At 43.4% G+C, this 19,791-nt stretch overlaps 1 protein-coding gene across 3 annotated transcripts in view; it reads left to right on the top strand.

Annotated features, from left to right (window-relative positions):
• Camsap1 (calmodulin regulated spectrin associated protein 1) overlaps positions 1-19,791 on the top strand; it is a 67,802-nt gene that overhangs the window by 27,967 nt on the left and 20,044 nt on the right. For 2 of the 3 annotated variants that reach the window (XM_027422921.2, XM_027422920.2), the window contains exons 4-10: positions 3,049-3,129; positions 6,492-6,633; positions 14,310-14,449; positions 14,539-14,635; positions 14,981-15,158; positions 18,351-18,442; positions 19,095-19,179. In XM_027422921.2, the coding sequence (XP_027278722.1) occupies positions 3,049-3,129; positions 6,492-6,633; positions 14,310-14,449; positions 14,539-14,635; positions 14,981-15,158; positions 18,351-18,442; positions 19,095-19,179 (815 nt within the window). The remainder of the gene's footprint in view (positions 1-3,048; positions 3,130-6,491; positions 6,634-14,309; positions 14,450-14,538; positions 14,636-14,980; positions 15,159-18,350; positions 18,443-19,094; positions 19,180-19,791) is intronic. The other variant, XM_035446184.1, reaches the window with a different exon arrangement.

Here is a 19,791-nt window from a genome sequence, read left to right as displayed (position 1 = left end):
AAACAAAAGCAAAATAAAATGTTTCAGTGATTGGAAGCATGACACACTCTTCATACATGTTAAGACAGAAAGCTAATTCATTCAGACTTGCTTTGCTTCTTGTGTGTGTGAGGCTACGAGGTGGTGACTTCCCTCTGAGCAGCACTTTGCTTTGTCTCATGTACTTGAGTATGCTGGACTTCATCATTCCCTTTAAAATATGTTGTCTCACATGTGGTTTCTTGTTTTATCAATGGGTTATCTGAAAGGCTTGTTTGATTTTTAATATTTGGAGGAAGTTCATTCCAGATACATTTTTGTATTTTGGGTTTTATTTTTTAAATATTCTTATTATTTTTATTAGTATGTGCTGGGGGTGGGGGTGGGGCATGTGAATGCAGGTACCTGCTGAGGCCAGAGGTGTAGGATCCCCTGGAACTGGAGTTACCCTAAGTGGATACTAGGAACCAACAACTCAGATTCTCTGAAGAGCAATATATGCTGTTAACTGAAGAGCCATTGCAGATTTGAATCCTGGCATGACTGAGTCCCGTTGGTGGTTCCTGCACTTGGTGCAATCTTCCTGCTCCTGTCCTGAGGGCTGTTCTTCAGGGGCACAGGAGCTGCAGCATTGCTTCGTTCTGTCAGCTCTGCTCTCCATAGGTTCTCAGTCTATTATCAGTGTTTGTATATTTGTACAAATTAACCCCTAGTCCTTAAGCTGTGTCTATCACTAGTGATAAATAGCCCTTGTCCCTAGAGGCTTCTGTGTTTAGAACGCAGTATTTTATCTAGTTGCCTTGTGAGCAGTATTGGTGTGCCTGTGCTGTACTTTTTTCCTTCTTTGTACTTGTTTGGTGTGTGTGTGTGTGTGTGTGTGTGTGTGTGTGTGTGTGTGTGTGTGTGTATCTCACTATATAACCTGGCTTGCCTAGAACTCACATATCTACCTGCCTCTGCTTCCTAAATGCTGGTATTAAAGGTGTGCACCACCATACCCGTGGAGCACACTGTAGTTTGCCATCGTCCTTGTTTATTCATTGGATAGCCTCTGCTTTGTCATTAGAGTGTTTAGACTAGTTAGTGTGTTTGTTCATGTGGCTGAATTTACCATCTGGCCTGATGTCTGGTTATCTCATTTTTTTTTTTTTTAAATCTTCCTTCCTTCCTTTCTTTGGGTTACTTGTAGTTCTCCAGTATTTCATAAGGGTTGCTGTAGGCTATGACGTACATTGTTAGGTTGCCAGGGGCTACTGTGACCAGAGTGATATATTCACAGTAATAGGAAACATTTTTCTCCTAGGACTTTGTTGATATTGAATTCATTTTGTAGCAACTCATTCAGTTACATTCTTTTTACTTTCAGCAGTCATTTGTTTCTTTTTCTTTTCTTTTCTTTTTTCTTTTTTTTTTTTTTTGTTATTTTGTACTAGCTATGGTTGCTGCTGTGGAGGCTGGTGCTGGCCAATTCTTTCTGGTCCTTGTGCCCTCCCTGATTGTGAAGGACACAGGGTTTCTCACTGAACCTAGAATTCACCATTTTTTGGTTAGATTGTCTGGCCTACAGTGATCCTCTTCTCTTTGTCACCCACAGTATTGGGTCTGCAGGTGTACATGGTCATGCTCAGCTTTAAAAAAAAATTACACTTTGTCTAACTGAGTAGTGATATTTTGTTTATAATGTAAATAAAGCTTACCTGAAGATCAGAGTGCAGAGCTAAGCCACTAGTTAGCCACACACCTAGTTAAGAGCTAAACTAATATTTAGTTAACATACACCAAGCCACCAGTTATCTGCACATCTAAGCCACTACTTAGCTATAGAGGACAGGCAGTGGTGGCCACACCTTTAATCCCACACTCAGGAGACAGAGGCAGATGGAGCTCTGTGAATTCAAGGCCACCCTGGGCTACATGAGAGTGAATCTGTCCAGAAGAGAACAAAGCTCAGACCTTTGATCCTAGCACTTGGGGTAATATGCCTTTAACCTCAGCACTAGAGAAGAATATAAGACCATTCTGAAGTTTAGTGGAGAGCAGAGCAGTCTGAGGTTCTGTGGATCGTCCCTGCGGTCTGAGCATTGGTAGAAGTGACAGCTCTCTAGTGGCTTGCTGCTTTGCTTCTCTGATCACTTCAGCTTTAACCCCAATATCTGTCTCTGGGTTTTTATTATTCGTGCTTGTGCTCATGGTGCCATGTGGAGGTCAGAGGACAACTTGTGGAAGCTGATTCTCTAATTCTACTATGTGGGTCTCAGGAATTGAATTTAGATTGTCAGGCTTTGTAGCAAGTATCTTTACTCACTGAACCTTCTTGCCAACCGGCTTCCACTTCCCCCCTCTTTTAACACTGGAACTCACTGAGTCATCTCCCCAGCCTTTTTTTTGTGTATTTACTTTTGGTTTGTTTGCGTATTTTTTTGTTTGCTTGTTCATTTATTTATTTGCTTGTCTGTCTGTCTGTCTATTGGCACAGGGCTCTCTCTATAACCCTGACTCTTCCGGGTCTCACTCTGTAGATTAGGCAAATTTCAAACCCACAGAGATCTGCCTGCCTTTGCCTCCCAAGTGTTTTATCTGCTGAACTATCTCACTGGCTCAGTATAAACAGAAATTTGATATGATCTTAATTCCAAGAGATATTACTTAAATCTCTGTGTGTTTTTGTTTGTTTGTTTTAAAGGGATTTACAGCTTGGGTTTTATAACTGAATCTTGTTTTCTGTTGACTTTCTCTGGTCAGAGGAGGTGTGACCCAAGATTAAGTAGATTGTTATGGGTTGTCATCGGACAACAGTGTACACAGTGTGTATGGGGTCTGGCCTTCATGATTTCACACGTACTAACTAGCATTTGGAGGCACAGTGGTTTCTTTGCAGGAAGAGGCTGCCCCTGTGACTCATGGCAACCCTTGGGTCACATAGAATCTGCATCTTTGTGATTGGCCTGATGGTACCTCTGTCTTAGAGTGAATGGCAGGTGTTGTGAGATTCCCTGGTGAAGAAATGGAGATAAAGGGGATGACATGGGGGAGCAGTGGCCTTCTTAATGCATTTTTCTTCTGCCTTAGGTAAATCTTAAAATGAGAGAGATAACAGAGAAAGAAGTTAAATTAAAACAGCAGCCCATGGAAAGTCCCGCCCACCAAAAGGTAAAGGATAAATTTAATTTCTTCAGAACACAGTAAGTTAATGTTAGTAGTTTTAAAGAATTATGTCTGTTTCTACTTGCTCATTCTATATTTTTATCATCCCAAGCAAGCCAGCCTCTTAGATTCTCCTGGTGGCTGATTCTCAGTGCCTCAATTAGGCAACCTGCCTTCTATCCCCCACCCCCAAAAAGAGCTCATGGTTTGTTGAACAGGGGTATTCTGGGGGACTTGGGAGGTTCAGTAATGGAAGCAATGTAGCCCGAGCTGGGAGTGAACTTTTGAAGGTAAGAGATTGAGCAGAAAATGCCCTCTAGTAGCTCTGCCCTGGCAAATTCTTGAGATGTCCTGTTAGGTGCCATAAGGCCAGTGGGAGGTCTGAAGCCCAGTGCCCAGAGCCAGTGGAAAGTGTGTACAGCAGCAGGAGTGTAGACGGATACATTCATTCCACATTCTGGCCTTGACCTCATCCCTGCTAAGGCCATGTGTCACAGTCAGTGGCATGTACACAGGAGTGCCTGACTGTTGACACAGTTTTACTTCTGAGAGTAACATGTCTTCTCCCCTTGTGGTTTTTTTCTCTATACTGGCCAGCTCTAGTCAGTCAAGTGGAGTGCCTCCCTAATCCTTGGATGGGACAGACACACATGGGCATAGACAAAGGGAGCAGGCCTCTATCATTGGTCCCCTGACTTTCTCAAGTTTGGAACTATTCTTTGTGAAGGATAAAATTGTGAAGGGGACAAGTTATCTTCCAATTGAATTGCCTGGTATTGTGATCAGCTGAGGTCATGCACACTGGAAAGCCTTTGCTTCCCAGAGGCTATCTTTTTACCTCTTCCGTGTGAGTGTGTGTGTCATGGCCACACCTGGACCTGCAGTGCTGACATTCCTTTCCACCTTCCTTCCCGCTTCCCGAGCAGTCTCCCTCCAAGTGGTATTGGAAGTTAGTGCCCGTAAGTGACCCAGACCACCAGCCGCAATCTGCAAAGCCATCTTGTTGCCATCATACGCTTCCATTAAAATTGCTCGCACCCAAGACTGGGTTTTTGTTTGTTTGTTTAAATGTCCACCTGGGGGTTGTGTTACATCTTTTCTAGCATGAGCCCTGCTGGCCACGCTGATGGGCTTTGTTATGTGGCACTTTGGAATACCATGTCCATTTCCCCAGGTTCTAAGTGTTCTCCAAGTGAACAGTATAGCAGAGCTGACAGGACACTGTCTTTCCTAGTAGACACCAAGGGGACTGACCTAGTGGGTGGCATCAGTCCTTAACCTTTTTTTCCTACTGTTACTTTGCCTGAGGGGTGGTATCTACCATGACCTGTATTCTAGGCTGTCAGGTTGGGAAGGTGTTCTCTCACTGAGGGCACAGGTGGGCTGCAGAGAGGGTTCTTGCTGGTGTGTCTTGATGTGGTCTCCTTGTTGCCATCCCTCAGGTCTATATGGAAGTCAGCTCAGATTCTGCAGTCTGAGTTAGGTCAGTTTCAGATGCAGGGCTTCTGAAATATTGAATTTTCACACAAAGTTTAGAAACCAGGATTTGGTTTAGTAATTCTAGCAGTACCTAATTGGTGGCCAATTCTGGAAGTGGACCATTTTGTTATTGCCCTTATAGGAAATGCCTTTTCATGTGAACTTTTGGGCACAGATCTCTTTGTAGCTGTTTTTGAATGTGCCCTTTGATTGCTTGGGTCCTGTAACTTCATTATTTGGTCCAGATTGTCCTTGGGTTCCCAGCCGAGGGTCCTGTGGCTGTGTGCTACAAAAAGCCCATGTAAACTTAAGTTGTGCTTCCTGATACTGTGTTAGTGAGGAGGAGGAAGGCATGCTTAATGAGTATTGGATTCCTGGGTTTGACCAAGGCAAGGGCTCACACACCCAGGTGTCAGAGAGGTTTGGTTTCAGATAAGTTTCATGAAAAGAGAGAAATATAATAAAAAACAATCTCCCTTAACTTTCCTTTGTTAGAGAGGCTATGGTTGTCCTACAGTGGTGTTCAGTAAATAGACCAACCGAAAAGTGTGGTCAAGATTGACAGGTTATGGGTCTTATTTGAACATTTCACAGCTAGAAATTTGAAGATATAGGTGAGCGAAGTAGTCATGTGAGCCTCCTGGCCCCGGCAGTTCAGTGTCAGCCTAATTTTTACCCATGCTGCCCATCTTTACTCAAGAGACCATTTGCTTTACTGCATGCCTGCTCACTCCCTGTCTGCTCTCTCTGTGGAAGCCTGGCCTGGAGCATGCTGTGATGCACTGCATGCTGGAACCTGTGGACTTTGCACGTGTGGTACAGTATGAGGCGGGTTCCCTGTGATAGTATATGTCATGGACTCGAGAAACAAGTTAAAATGTGTGTTGGGACATACAGTCAACAGAAAACAAGCTTTTTGCTAAATCTAAGGGAATCTGTTCCAAGTGCTTTCTGATGCGCATCATTACTGGGTTATGTCGAATATCTGCGGAGGCATCAGCTTCAAGTCTAGATTCCAAGATGATTTTTTGATTTGGATTCATCTGCAGAACTCTCAGAAACCAACAGTTCTTGTTTTAGGCAGATGCTGGCTTTCTTCTTTTTAGTTTCTATTATGTATGTGCCCTTTGGAGAAAATGTGGCTGGTGGGTCTCCTGCCTGGGCACAGAAGCAGACAAGAGCAGTACACTGCAACTGTTGGGGAATTGTCTCTACACTAAGCAGCCTCATCTCTGACTGTGGGCAGAGAGGCTTGGGCTGTGGTGCTTAGAATACTGACAGGTAGTTTCCTTCGGTATGCATATAAGGGAGCCTTGGCCTGGCATATACTTGATGACTTTGTGGGTTTTAGTCCTGATGTTTCACTTGCAGTTCTTGGTGGCTAGTGTAGTAGTGTGAGAAATTTTGTTTAACCTGGTTTCTGAAATTTCTCAAACTATCAATAAATGCTATTTTGTAATTCTTAATGACCAATGCTAATATTGATAATACTTAGAAAAGTGCCTGTAGTTTGGGTCTTTCAAGCTCTGAATGCTCACTGTTTAACTTGTTTCTCATTAGTTTGTAATGCAGTAGCTTCTCATAATATAGATGTGTGTTTTGTCTCCTTCCCATGTGTGCCCACTGCCAGAGTCAGTTTAGAGTTAGACTGGCCCTGGTGGTGTTAGCAGTGGGTCTCTGCCATCCAGTGTACTCATGGACCCCAGTTCCTGGATCTGACTTGTTTGTTCTGGACAGAGAATATCATCCACAGTCTGAACTTTTCCAGGCAATAACAGTTGGCCTTCATGTTGCTGTAGGCGTAGTGTAAATCTTGCTGTAGCAATGTGCCTGTAACATAGGGTGAGTGATCTCACACGCAGAGACCATTTTCCTTTTATCAACTGCAGGTCCGCTATCGGCGAGAGCACCTTTCCGCTAGGCAGTCACCCTACTTCCCGTTGTTGGAGGACTTGATGAGAGACGGCAGTGATGGCGCTGCTCTCTTAGCAGTGGTTCACTATTATTGCCCAGAGCAGATGAAACTGGATGGTGAGTGGAGAACTCTTCCTCTGAACAGACCTGAGAGGAACAGTGTGCATTTAACATGCAAGAAAAACCCAAGGAATTAGCATGGATTTCCTGTGTCAGTGGGATCCTACTACATCCCTAGAAATGCCAAGAGACCAAATACTTATTCATAATCTGCATCCTATGTGATGTGGAAATTACCCATAATAGGTCATTGGTTTTGGGTTTTTTGTTTGTTTGTTTGTTTGTTTTTTGTGAGTTTACCTCTGTTTCAGAGTGAGGTTTAAAATCCTTCCTTACTTGAAACATCTAGAACCTAAGCCAGAAAGGGTGGTACACACCTATAATCCTGGCATTTGGTAGGCTAAGTTAGGACCAAGATCAGCCTGGGCTGTATAAATGAGACCCTTGTCAGAAACCAAAACCAAACAACTCTGTAGAACTTTGTGAAGGCATGAGAATGAATGCTAGATTCAGCCTGTCTCCTGCCATGGCCTGTTCTGGTGCCAGAAAACTTCTGTCTAGGTGCTTGTAACCTGCAGCAGTGGGGAGGAAAAGGGAATGGTGGTGAAGGGCATAGCACAGACCTATTTGCCAAGGCACTATGAAAGCACAAGTTTTCAACGGCTTCAAGTCCTGAGTGCCTTTTGTTTGGAGTGGGCAAGTTGAAGGCCAGGGACCTGACCAGTGCCTACAACTGGGACATTGTCTCTGATTTTAGCCCTGGATAGCTTAGGCTGATGTTATGCCCACTCTAGGCATGGAAGTGCAGATAATAGATTTTTTTACAGATACAGAGATGACTTAAAAGACAGGGAAAGAGGCTGTATTGATGGCTCAGCAGTTAAGAGCACTGGCTGCTCTTCCAGAGGACTGGGTTCAATTCCAGTACCTATATTGCAGCTCACAACTGTCTGTGACTCCAGTTCCAAGGGACTGGACACCCATGGCAAAACACCAATGTACATAAGATTTTTAAAAAAGTTTAAAAAAAAAAAAAAAAAAGACAGGGTTAGCCTTGGGTTCCAGGAGGATAAAACCCCGAAGTGGACAAAGGGTTCCCTTAAATATAGCTGGCCTTGGTCCTGTGACTAAGACTTTTTGGGGAAGAGTATCAGAAAAGCACTGTCTCTCACCCAGGAAAATGAGAGGAGGCTTTTCAAGTACCTATGTCTCTGAGGACTAAGAGGAAGTGAGTTAGAGGGAGGCCAGATCCACAAAACAAAAGCAAATAAAAAGCAATTCTGGAGAAATTCAGTGGTAGATACTTGCTTAGTATGACTGAGTTCTTGGGTTCTGTCTCCAATATCACACAGAAAAGGAATAATGTATGTCTGGGGATATAGCTTAGTAATTTAATTCTTGTCTATCATGCAAGGGTACTAGGTTTCTTCCCTAGCACTGAAAAGTAAAACTGGTCTAGTGTTAGTGACCCTCTGGCCCTGTAGGAACTCCAGAGCTCTGCTGGTGGGAACATCTCCAGAAACCACATTTTCCAAGGAAATGTGCCTCCGTGGAACCCATAAATGTCACAGCAGGTTTAAGGCCAAGTCATAGATGGAAGAGAGCCTGGAATGCTTAAAATACCGAAGGATGGACATGAAGGAAGGGATGGAAGCTGTAAGAAACAGGGTAGGGTGGCACTTGATCTCAGTTTTGGGGCTTTCTCTGTTTTTGCTGTGTAGCTCCAGCCAACCTGAAGCTCTGGGTGTTCTAGACTGCCCTTGAGCATGTGTTCCTCCTGCCTCAGCCTCCTGAGCAATGAGATTAGAGATATGTGCATCACTGCCCATTGTGCTTTGCCATCTCTTCACTCCCTCTGTACAGCTCCTTCTCCAGTTGTCTGTTTTGTTTGCTCATTTTTGAGACAAGGTCTGTTCATGGCCCCAGCTGTCCTGGAACTCAGTATGTTGATCAGGCTAACCTTAGACTCTCAGAGATCCTCCTGCTTTGTCCTTTTCAGTGCTGGGATTAAAAGTATGCACCACCATGCCTGGCCTGTAGCCTGCTTTTTAACCTGTCTTAAAGTAGAAAGTACTATTGGGGCTAACATCACTATTGGAAACAAAATGACAGAATTATATGAAGAAGCTGGCAGGCCACAACTCTAGCTTAAACAGGAATTTGGTAAGGCCATAGAAGGCTTGAATACACACTTGGCAGGCTGCATTTATTGTACCAAATATTGTGATATACTGAATAAAAATAAATGGTCACAGCTGGACCAGGGGGTAGAAGAGTTTACTGTCAAGCTTGATGACCTGAATTCAGTTCCAGAATCCACAGGGTAGCAGGATAGAACTGATTCCTGCAAGCTGTCCTCTGGTCTCCACATATACACACATTTGCAAAAAATGACCTTGGACCAGGTGTGGTGGCACACACCTTTATTTAGTGTTATCTCCTGCCCCTCCCCCCCCCCAACCCTCAGGAGATAGACAGAGGCAAAACTCTGAGTTCAGGGACAGCCTGGTTTACAAAGCAAGGTCCAGGCTGGTCAGGGCCACATTGTTGAGACCATGTCTGAGAAAACAAAATAAAACAAAAACAACTTGATCAAAGCCACAAAAGAAAGTGCACCTGAGTCCAAAGCCTATGTTCCCACTGGCTGAGAACATTAGAAATGAGTAATGAAGACAGCTCCTTCCTACACTCTCCTGATTTCTGCAATACTTGCAGACCAGGGACAGTATGTGTAAATGCTCTGTGGGTAAGAGGTGAAAGAGTGGGACTTTTCTGTTTGTCTTCACTGATATGTCATAACCATTTAAAATAGCATAAGGGCTGGAGAGAGGGCTCAGCGCTTACGAGCACTAGTTGCTGTTGCAGAGGACCCAGGTTCAATTTACAACACCACAAGGCAGCTCACAACTTCTGTAACTCCAATTCCAGGGGATCTGACACTGTTATACCAAAGCACATAAAATAAATTTTAAAAGTTATTTAAAAAAATTAGTAAACATCTAGGACAAACAGATGTGGATATTGAACAAGCCAACAACTACTAGATCTACAGGCATAGCCTGAAATGTGCTGTAAGGGAGGTGAATGCCTTACATGTGTATGTCTGAAAGCAAGGAGCTTGGGAATTCGTGAACTAGGTCCATTGCAGCGGCTTAAAACTGACACAATCCCAGAGAAAAGTAAAGGGAAGAAAAATGAAGTTTTGTGACTGTGTAGAGTGAGCAACTGAATTGTAGGTTCCAGGCTCTAGCGAGCTGTTAACTAGCCAAGAAGTAAAATAGAGTACAGAGGAGGTCAAGTCAGAGAAGCAAGACAATTCACCAGCTAGAATTCTGGAACTGCTACAGGAAGGTGGAAGGACTTTGGCTAGCAGTCAGGCCTAGGGGTGTCATTGAAAGTCTGTCTGGGGGCTGGAGAGATGGATCAGGAGTTAAGAGCACTGACTGTTCTTCCAGAAGACCTGGGTTCAATTCCCAGCACCCACATGGCAGCTCACAACTGTCTGTAACTCCAGTTCCAGGGGAATCTGACACCTTCACACCAGTGCACATAAAAGAAAGTTAAGTTTTAAAAAGTAGTCACACTGAAGAACAGTGAGAGCTTGGATCCTCCTTTGCTTCCAGCAACACCTTCCGTGTCCAAGGACTGGGTATATGAACACAGCTGGGGGAGACTGAGCCTGACAGACTCCAGCATGGGGTTGGCAGGAATGAGGTGACCAGAATCAAGGCTTTTGTGTGAGCTTTCTCCAGTCATCTGTACCAGTAAGCCTCACTTTCTTTCTGGGTTCCATAAGGCTTATTTGCTCCATGTGCAACTCAGGGAAGGAGTTATCTCTGCAAAAACTGATCTTAAGGACAAGACCCACAGTGACTGAGGTTTGGCATCAGCTGGCATCTTGCTTTGGTCACCTGCAGCAAAGCCCACTTCCTAATGTCTCTAATAGTGAAGGGGTGCAGATCCCCCTGACATTTGAGGAAATCTGACTGCAGCTATCGTTCAGAGTATACAGCAGTACGAGGCTGAGGCTCTGGTTGTCAAGAGTGAGTACTGGGAAGGGACAGCTAGAAGACTGTCCTATGGTATGTTCCCATTAGGTTCCAGAGATCTGAGGAAGTGTGCATTTTGGTATCTTAAGTGTAAGAGTTTACTAAAGAGTTAAGTGGCTGAGTAGAAAGACAAATACCCCAGAAAATAGAACAACAACAACAAAAGACATGGACGTAAAGGAAGATACTAGAAAAATGAGATCAGTGTTGGAGGAGATAACAGAATAGAGAGGATTTAGCCAAGGGAAGTGTAGATGCTCCTGGGGTGAGCATAGGCAAATTTCAAGAATCCACTGGATGTGTCTAGCTGAAGGACTGTGGTGTACATACTAGGAAGCCCCAAATAACTTTGTGAGACGACAAAGCAGATTACAGAGAGTAGGGAACGGTATGACAGTAACAGATCCCTCAGCCAAGTCCTGGAAGCAGCATAGCCTGCTCCTTCTAACCCCCCTGCCTCTGCACTCCAGGTTGCTGGGGAGAGGCTACATAGAATACTTCATCATCTTTGTGGAGTTTAAAAGACATTATATCATGTTGAAATAAAAATTAAAAAGTAAATTTAGTAGTGAAATAATAAAGTAGAAACATTTTAAATATTTTAAAGAGAAACTGTGTAAAACTAAAAGCTGTCCTTTTGACAGATTAATAAAATAATTTTCCAGATTGATTAGTCAATAGAACAGGGCAAAATAAAGAATGCAGAAAACAAAATGACATAAATTCAGGTCTAGTAGACATCAAATAAAAATATGAAGAGTATTTCTGTGCTGTGTATGTTCACAGTGTTATATGAGACAGACAATTCTGTATTGGAGAAAAAGGAAGGGAGAGCTAGAGACCCATAACTACAAGACAGATGGACTTAGACATCAAGAGGTATATCCTTGTGGGATGACTCTTTGTGGGGACTTTTTGCTGGGACATTTACCAAACTTTTAGGGAATTGACAATTTCTATGGTTTATAAGTTGTGTCAAAGAATAGGGCAGATGGGAAGTTCCTGGTCTTTGTATAAGAGGATTATCCCTGACACACTGGGAAGAGACCCCCCAGAAGACAGTTAAGGCTGGCTTATTCTGTTAGCACAGATCTGAAACCTTGTGTACAATGTTGGAAAACAATACTCTAACCTTTGCACCTACTTTTATATAACTGGCTTAGTAGGTGCATTTCCTGGCCTCCACTTAACGTAATTTTACCTGGTAGTGGCTGTGGTCTCCAGGCAGCCCAAACTGTGGACCAGAATATGATCAGGAACAGTACCTTGTGTCCTGTAGGCTGACTGGGACAGGAGGCCAGGAGGAGGAACCCTGGTGATAGCCCAGTAAGTCCTAAACTTTTCTGTAATCTTGGAAGAGGCTTCACTTTCTTAGATGTGGAAAGGCAGTATCCTAAAAATTATAATTTCTTAACTGTTCTGTAAATATATTGCCAATCCAGTAAATACTTTTTTTTTTTTAAACCAAGATTGACAAGGCAACATGGGGAAAGTTGTAACATTTTATTTTGGTATAAATTAAATATGCAGCAGATGGCTCAAGGAATTTGTTTTTAAATCTTGCCTTTCCAGGACGATACTTGTTATGTTTGGAGTAGCTTAGGGAACAGAAGCTTTCCTGGCAGCGCTGGTGTGTTCGCAGCTCAGGGAAGTCCTGAGACACACTACCTGAGACCTTGTCCAGGCTTGCCACTTGTCCTACTGATGTCGTTTCACCCTGTACTCAGTGGTTTCAGTCATCAGGCCTCGAAGTCTCCCTGAAGCCTTTGCCTTTCTTGATTTTTCAGGCTGTTGAGTTGGTCTATTGTCCCTTGGTTGGTTGGTTTGGTGTTTCCTTATGATGTATCTGCCTCAGACTACAGTGTACGTCCTGGCATCTGTGCCCACTGTGATCTTGGTCAAGATGGTGATGTGAGAAGATGCTGGCCTCTTCTCAAGACCCCTCAAGAGAAGTGATTCATGCTTCACGATTAGCGGACTCTTTTGTAGGGGAGACCTTTGGATTCTGGATCTTCATTTGTCATCTCCCTCATCTGATTGTCACCACTGAGTTTCCAGCCTCATTTCCTGTTTCTTGTTTCCTAGCTGGCATTCTGCAGGGATAGCTTTGTCTTCTCCCTGCAAACACATGTGTTTGTTGATTCATGGATGGAACTCTGATGTATAGTCTCATCGCCTAATAACCTGTGTTAGATCCCATTTCTCTCATCATACTCGTTGCTTAAGTTTTCACAGGTTTTAGCCACGTTAATTTTAAAGAATAAGAACAGGGGGTCCTTGTTGTATAAATGTTACATTGAGTTTGACTTTATACTGGCTGGAACTGTGGCACTGACCCAGGACGCTCACTTGGAGCATGGAACAGAACATAAACCACAGAAAAGAAGCCTTCAGGAGAGAGCTGTGTGTTAAGAGTCCACATAGCTCAGAGGGCAGGAGGACTGGGCAGTCAGGAGTGCTGGCAAACAGTATTTTATCATCAGGGGACACACTACCCCACTTGATGTTGACACACCCTGTTGTTAGACTAATGACCTAGACTGGAAAACAGCATTTGAAATCTCCTCTGCCTTCCCTCTTTAAATTAATTTTTTATCACCCATCCATCCATCCATCCATCCATCCATCTTTTTGAGACATGGTTTCTCTGTGTAACAGCCTTAGCTGTCCTGGAACGGGCTCTGTAGAACAGGCTGGCCTTGAACTCACAGAGATCTGCCTACTTCTGCCTCTTGAGTGCTGGGATTAAAGGTGTGTGCCACCACCACCCAGCTATTTTATTTTTTTAAGGTGGCACATATTCATAGGCAAAGCCTTGCTGCATTTGTCTCATGACCCTCAACTGCTCTTTACTGGCTCCTACTAAGGAGCACCTGGACAAACACAGGAGGCCCCTTTTTAGGGGTCCTTATTTACTGCCTCTACCACATTTCCCAGTGGAGGGTCTGCTCTTCTGGATTTTCCTACCTGACAGGTTGGAAAGATCCTCACTTCTTCATAGAGGAGGCTTGGACTGTGTGTATCTTGATTTGGAAAATTAGAGACCTTACTTGACAAATGTAATTTTGTGTATATCCTAGCCCCCATCCTTTGCAAATATAAAATTAACAACAGACAGAGGTTTCTGCTTGCTGAAGGAAGTGCAAACATTTCCTTAAAATTATTTTAATATTATTTATATAGGTGGGTGTTGATGCGATAGCACAGATGTGGAGGTGAAAGAACGTCTTTGTGGAATTGGTTTTCTCCTACCTTTATGTGCGTCCTGGGGGTTGAACTCAGGTTGTTGAGCTTGCAGGGCAAGAGCCTTTACCTATTGAGCCATCTTGTGGACCTAGAAACACAAATATCTCTAAAAGGCGATTTCTGTAGTTCATCTTTTGCTTGCCCTCATGCTGGGGATGAAACCCAGTGCCTTGCACATGTCAGGCAACTGCTCTACTACTAAACTCTCTTGAATTCTCATATGATTTATGTTATAACTGCAGATTCTGGAGATCCCATATTTTCTTTCTACATCTAATATCATCTATGAAATTTACTGTCTTTTAAAATCCCTTAATCTTGCCTATTTTATCACCACCCCTTCTATATAGAGTTTCAGTTCAGAATTGTGTGTCTACACACTCCCTTGTGAGCAGAGTATGCATATCATAACACAGTCTACCTGACTGTATCTACTAGATATTTGCCTGAAGGAGGTGCCGTCGATGGCTGACAGCCTATATAACATCCGGCTTCTGAGGGAGTTTGCCAACGAACACCTGAACAAGTGTTTCTATCTCACCCTGGAGGATATGCTGTACGCTCCCCTGGTGCTGAAGGTAAAGCCGCCATCAGACATGTACTTAAAGCCAGAGCTGCCTTTGAGCAGTTACTTACTGTGCCTGGGTTGTTGTGTGTTTTGTTTTAGCCGAATGTTATGGTTTTTATTGCTGAGCTCTTCTGGTGGTTTGAGAACGTCAAACCAGATTTCGTTCAGCCCCGAGATATCCAAGAGCTGAAGGATGGTGAGTGACAACTGAATAATCATAGCCTTTTTCTTGAAAGCCCAAAGGATTGAGGAATCTAAAAAGGCCAAGGTGTCCTGTCTGTCAATGCTTGGGAAGACCAAAAACCCAAGCTTGCCTTTTCTGTCTGTTCATGTTCTATTCTGTGTTGTTTTTAAATTTGGTATTTGTAACAGTCTGAGGGTCAGCCTATGGCTTCACCTATTAAAACCAATTTTGGGAAGTTTGGTTTCAAGTAAAAGTTGAGTTGTTTTCATGGTTATAAAAACTATAGGTTCTCTGTTTCTTGTTGATATTATAACTATAAATAATAGATACATTTTTATAAAATTGCTATTCCTATAGCTAAAACAGTGTTACAGCAGAAGAGTAGCCGACCTCCTGTCCCGATTTCCAATGCAACCAAACGCAGTTTCTTGGGTAGCCCTGCTGCTATGAGCCCTGCTGACCTGCCACCACCCTCTCAGCCTCTCACTGAAGGCAGCCATCGGTACCACCTCCACTCGGAAGAGCCTGAGTGTCTGTGAGTCTCTCATACCACTTTTGGGGTCAGTTTGGAGCCTGAGAAATTAAATCTGTATCTTAAAGTAGATAATGCATAAAGTATGGAGTGGCCCCTGCAGCTGTCTGTCTTCCTATCTGCTCCAGCCAGGAATCTGGAAGCCTTTTAGTTGCAAGGTTTTTTAAATAGGAGTTTTTATGTAATATAATTAATCAATACAATTTAAATCCTTCAACTGTAGTATAGGAAGGAGATTTTGCCATTATCTCTTTACAGTGAATTACAGCTTCACCAGTGGTCTAATGAGGAAGAGACTGAGGAACAGTATAACTTTGCTCTGAAATATAGTCTGATAGAATTTAAGAGTGAAGGATGCTCACCTATAAGCAATATTAATTCATTTGCTTCAGTGAGCAATGGATCTGACAATGAGACAGTAAATGGAACTCTTTGAGTGTCTTTTGAGAACTGATTTTTAGTCATTAAGACCTAGAATTCAGCTGACTGGATCCAGGTTGATTGGCTACAACCAGGTCAGTGGACATGTGGGATGCGGACGACAGAGCTCTTCCTGGAGGGGGTTTGAACCTACTGTGTGGGAGAAGGCCTGCGTCTGGCTCAGCTGAGAGAATATTTTAAAATAGAAGCATAGTTTTAAGATGTGGAGAGTGAATTGAGATTTAAGGTTAGAACAGTATTCAGAAGTGATTTTGAATAGCAGGTGCAGCTGAATGACTGGTTATATGTATGTTGGTCAGGACCTCAGCTTTCTCAGATTGACACTATGGATGCTAGAGGGTTGGGCCAGGAAGAGAGTGTTTAGAGGGCCTCGAAGCATGGCAGGTGGCGCTGCGAGTGTTTAAGGGCTGAGACTCACTGACAGGAGCAGAACCCTGTGTGTGGCTCAGAGCCCATGGATACAGATGGTGGCTGAGGTGTGACAGCATCTCAAGGACAGAGCTACACAGACTGTCTCCTCATGTGGATACCTGAGCATTCTTGCTGCTGTCTTCACATCCAGTCCCTGAACTGGATCTTTATGGTCAGATCCAGTACGTGGAGAGAGAGAGGGAGGGAGGGAGGGAGGGAGGGAGGGAGGGAGAGAAAGAAAGAGAGAGTGTGTGTGTGTGTGTGTGTGTGTGTGTGTGTGTGCGCGCGCGCGCGCGCGCATGGAAGTTGGTTAAAGGAGCATTGATATCACACATGCATATGTTCATGGTGGCTGTGTAGGTTTTCTCACTCATCAGACTATTCCTTTCAGTCGCTGTGCTCTGCTGCACATTCTGGTTCTATTCTGTTTGATTTTCACTGGTCCTTGTACTGTGAGTGGCTGTAGGTTTGTAACCTTTACTGTCTGCCAAACTAGTGGAAGTCTTCCCCAACCTCTGCTGGGCTCCTCTGGGCTCCCTGCACCTTCTATCCTTTCTGTGCAGCTTTTGTCTCCCTTTCTTCCTTGTGTCTTTGTCTCTGAAGAACCTTTCACTGTCTTTGTCCCTTTGGGCTTAACCCTAGTAGCTACAGCCCAGTGTATTGAATGCCTCTGTGATTCCTGTCCACACTTTATTACTGTCCCTTGGCCAAGTTCTGTCCCAAAGTGAAATAGCAAAATATTGCTATTTCACCTGCAGTGCGAGTGTGCTTCCTGTTGGGCAAGCTAGTCCCAACCTCCACAGCTGGGTTACTGCAGCTGCACAGAGCAGCTCACCTGGTCAGTGTGAGTGAGTGTCCTCATGGCCACAGCCATGAATCCATTTTATTCAAGCAGTGATTGCAGAAGTAGAAAAAGTGTGAATAATTGTGGATTTTTTGTGGGCTGTTTCCACGCTATCCTGTAAAATGTGTGAGGGTGCTACTGTCTTGGCTTTGTGGGAGTGCCCTACTTGTCTATGTGGGGTTTATGCTCAGGTTATTTTCAGCATTTTCAGTCAGTTTGATGTGGTGGAGTCATCTTTGTGGATTTTTAAACTTTTTATTTTTGGGTTTTTGAGAGAGGGTCTCACTTTAGCCTTGGATGGCCTGGAACTTGCTGTGTAGACCAGGCTGGCCTTGAACTCAGAGATCCAACTGCTTCTGTCTCCCAAGTGTTGGGATTAAAGGTGTGTGCCACTACTGTCTGGTATTTTCATACATACATATCATGCACTGTTCTTACTTCCACCCCCTTGCTGGGTTCCGTTTGTGGTAGTCGCTTGAATTTTTGTGTCACATGCTACAACTAGAAGTTGTACAATTCCCTGTTTACAGCTTTTCGATTAGTGAGTGTGTTTGTGCACATGTATGCACCTGTGTGTTGAGGCCAGATCACACTCCACCTTATCTTTTTCGATAAGGTCTCTCATTAAATCCAGAACTCACCAATTTGGCTAGACTAGCTGGTCAGCAAACCTCTCCAGTGCATGAATTACAGATAACATGTTGCTCTGCCTGGCTTTTTTATGTGGGTGCTGGTAATTAACTCAGATCCTCCTTATGGCAAACACTTTACCAGCTGAGCTATCTTTTAGTTCAGTTTGAGATTTTTATCTCAAATTCAAAACTTTGTTGTTCTTCTTTTGGTTCAGGTTTTTTTTTTTTTTTAAGTTTTATTTATTATGTATGCAGTGTTATGCCTACATGTATGCCTGCAGGCCAGAAGAGGGCACCAGATCTCATTATAGATGGTTGTGAGCCCCATGTGGTTGCTGGGAATTGAATTCAGGACCTCTGGAAGAACAGTCAGTGTTCTTAGTCTCTGAGCCATCTCTCCAACCCCTTTTAGTTCAGTTTTACAGAAAATATTTCCTCAGAGAAACCTGCTGACTGTTCCCAGCTTGGTACAAGTTAATAGTGCTTTCTGTTATTTATATGCCTTTGCACTTTACTTGTACATTGATTGGTTGGTTGTGTATGGTGTGCGTGTGTGTGTGTGTGTGTGTGTGTGTGTGTGTGTGTGTGTGTGTGTGTGTGTGTGTGTGTGTGTACGCACGTGCATGTGCGTGCATGCATGTGTATTTATGGTTACACATACACCATATCATCCATGTGGAAGTCAGGACAACTTGTAGGAGTAAATTCTTCCCTTCTACTATGTGGGACCTAGCGATATAGAATTTAGGCTGTCAGGCTTTCTCCACCAGTGCCCTTCTTTACTGAGCCATCTCACCATCCTTTGCCTTTGCTTTTGAACTTGAAGTTTGATAAACTCATTATTTTCTCTGAATTATTTTTATTTAGTGGGAAAGGCGCTTCCACATTTAGTCCATCCCATCCTTTGTTGCCATTGAGGCAGAAACAGCAAAAAGTGTCACAGGCAGAGGACATCCCTGGTGAGAGCATGATTCTCTTCTCTTTTCTTTTTTGTTACTTTTTCTTTACATAGTTTATTTAGTAAAATAATATTCTTCAAAATTGAATGATCTTAACCTATGTACCCATTTTAGTTAAGAACAGCAGGATATTTTTTTCCGGTACCTCTACCTACCTACTTACCTACCTACCTATTTTTTAAAGATTTATTTTATATATGAGTGCCTTGCCAGAAGAGGGCACCAGATCTCATTATAGATGGTTGTGAGCCACCATGGGGTTGCTGGGAATTGAACTCAGGACCTCTGGAAGAACAGCCAATGCTCTTAAACTCTGAGCCAACTCTCCAGCCCTAGCAGGATAAATTTTAATTTGTGTTGATACAGCTCAGAATTTATAGTCTTGTAGTACAAATGTCATTTCAAACCTGGTAAGTTCTGTGCAGCATGCACAGAATGACAGGTGTCCCAAGCATTCTGCCCTGATTACACCATGCTTCACTTATTGGAGCTACTGGAAGTTGTACTCTTCTGGTTATTTGTTTTCCTGGGTGGTGGTGTGGGTTGAGTTAGGATTCATTACCCAGAGAAATGGCTATTACATTGAAGGAACTTCAAGTGGTACAGAGTTGACTACTTAACATTGAATGTGCTTATTTCCTCCAAACTACAGATCATCGACATAGATCGAATTCTTTAACTCGGGTTGATGGTCAGCCACGAGGTGCAGCAGTAGCATGGCAAGATAAAAAAAACAGGTGAGTAACTTGGTTCTGTTTCTACTTAAATGCTCATTAGACTAAGCAACGGTTCTCTAGATGTATTCCAGGGACCCTTAAAGATTCACCAGGCTGCCTCAGGGAGCTGGCAGCCAGTGTTCTCACTGCAGTGTCAGCCTCTCTTCTATGCTCATCCTCTCATATGAGCCGCTATGTATTTGCCAAGTGGCTGTGTGATTTGTGGTGTTGCAGCAAGAGGGAGATGTGAGGGTCTACCAGATGTCAGAGAGGTCTGTAATAGCAGTAGTGCCACCTACGCTATAGGCTTTTGTTTAAAAAAAAATATATGTATGTATATGTAATTATTTTTCATGTTTCTTGTGATATTTATTTAGGGTTTCAAAAATATTTGAGCTTTCATTTATAGTGTGCTAGATATAGTAAATCAAGGCTCATTGGGGCCTTGATTACTTTAAAACCAATATGAAGGAGTGCTGAGAGCAAAACGATTTTGAGTCATTCACCTAAAGTTGCCTCTGGTGCTCTTTTGCCCTAGAGCATTTATATAAGGCTTCTACATGGAAGAGTGGTGTTCTCTCTCTCTCTTTCTCTCTCTCTCTCTCCCTCCCTCCCTCCCTCCCTCCCTCCCTC

The sequence above is a fragment of the Cricetulus griseus genome, chromosome 6 (genome assembly GCF_003668045.3).
Source record: "Cricetulus griseus strain 17A/GY chromosome 6, alternate assembly CriGri-PICRH-1.0, whole genome shotgun sequence".
NCBI lineage: Eukaryota > Metazoa > Chordata > Mammalia > Rodentia > Cricetidae > Cricetulus > Cricetulus griseus.
This window is presented reverse-complemented; position numbering and strand designations above follow the sequence as displayed.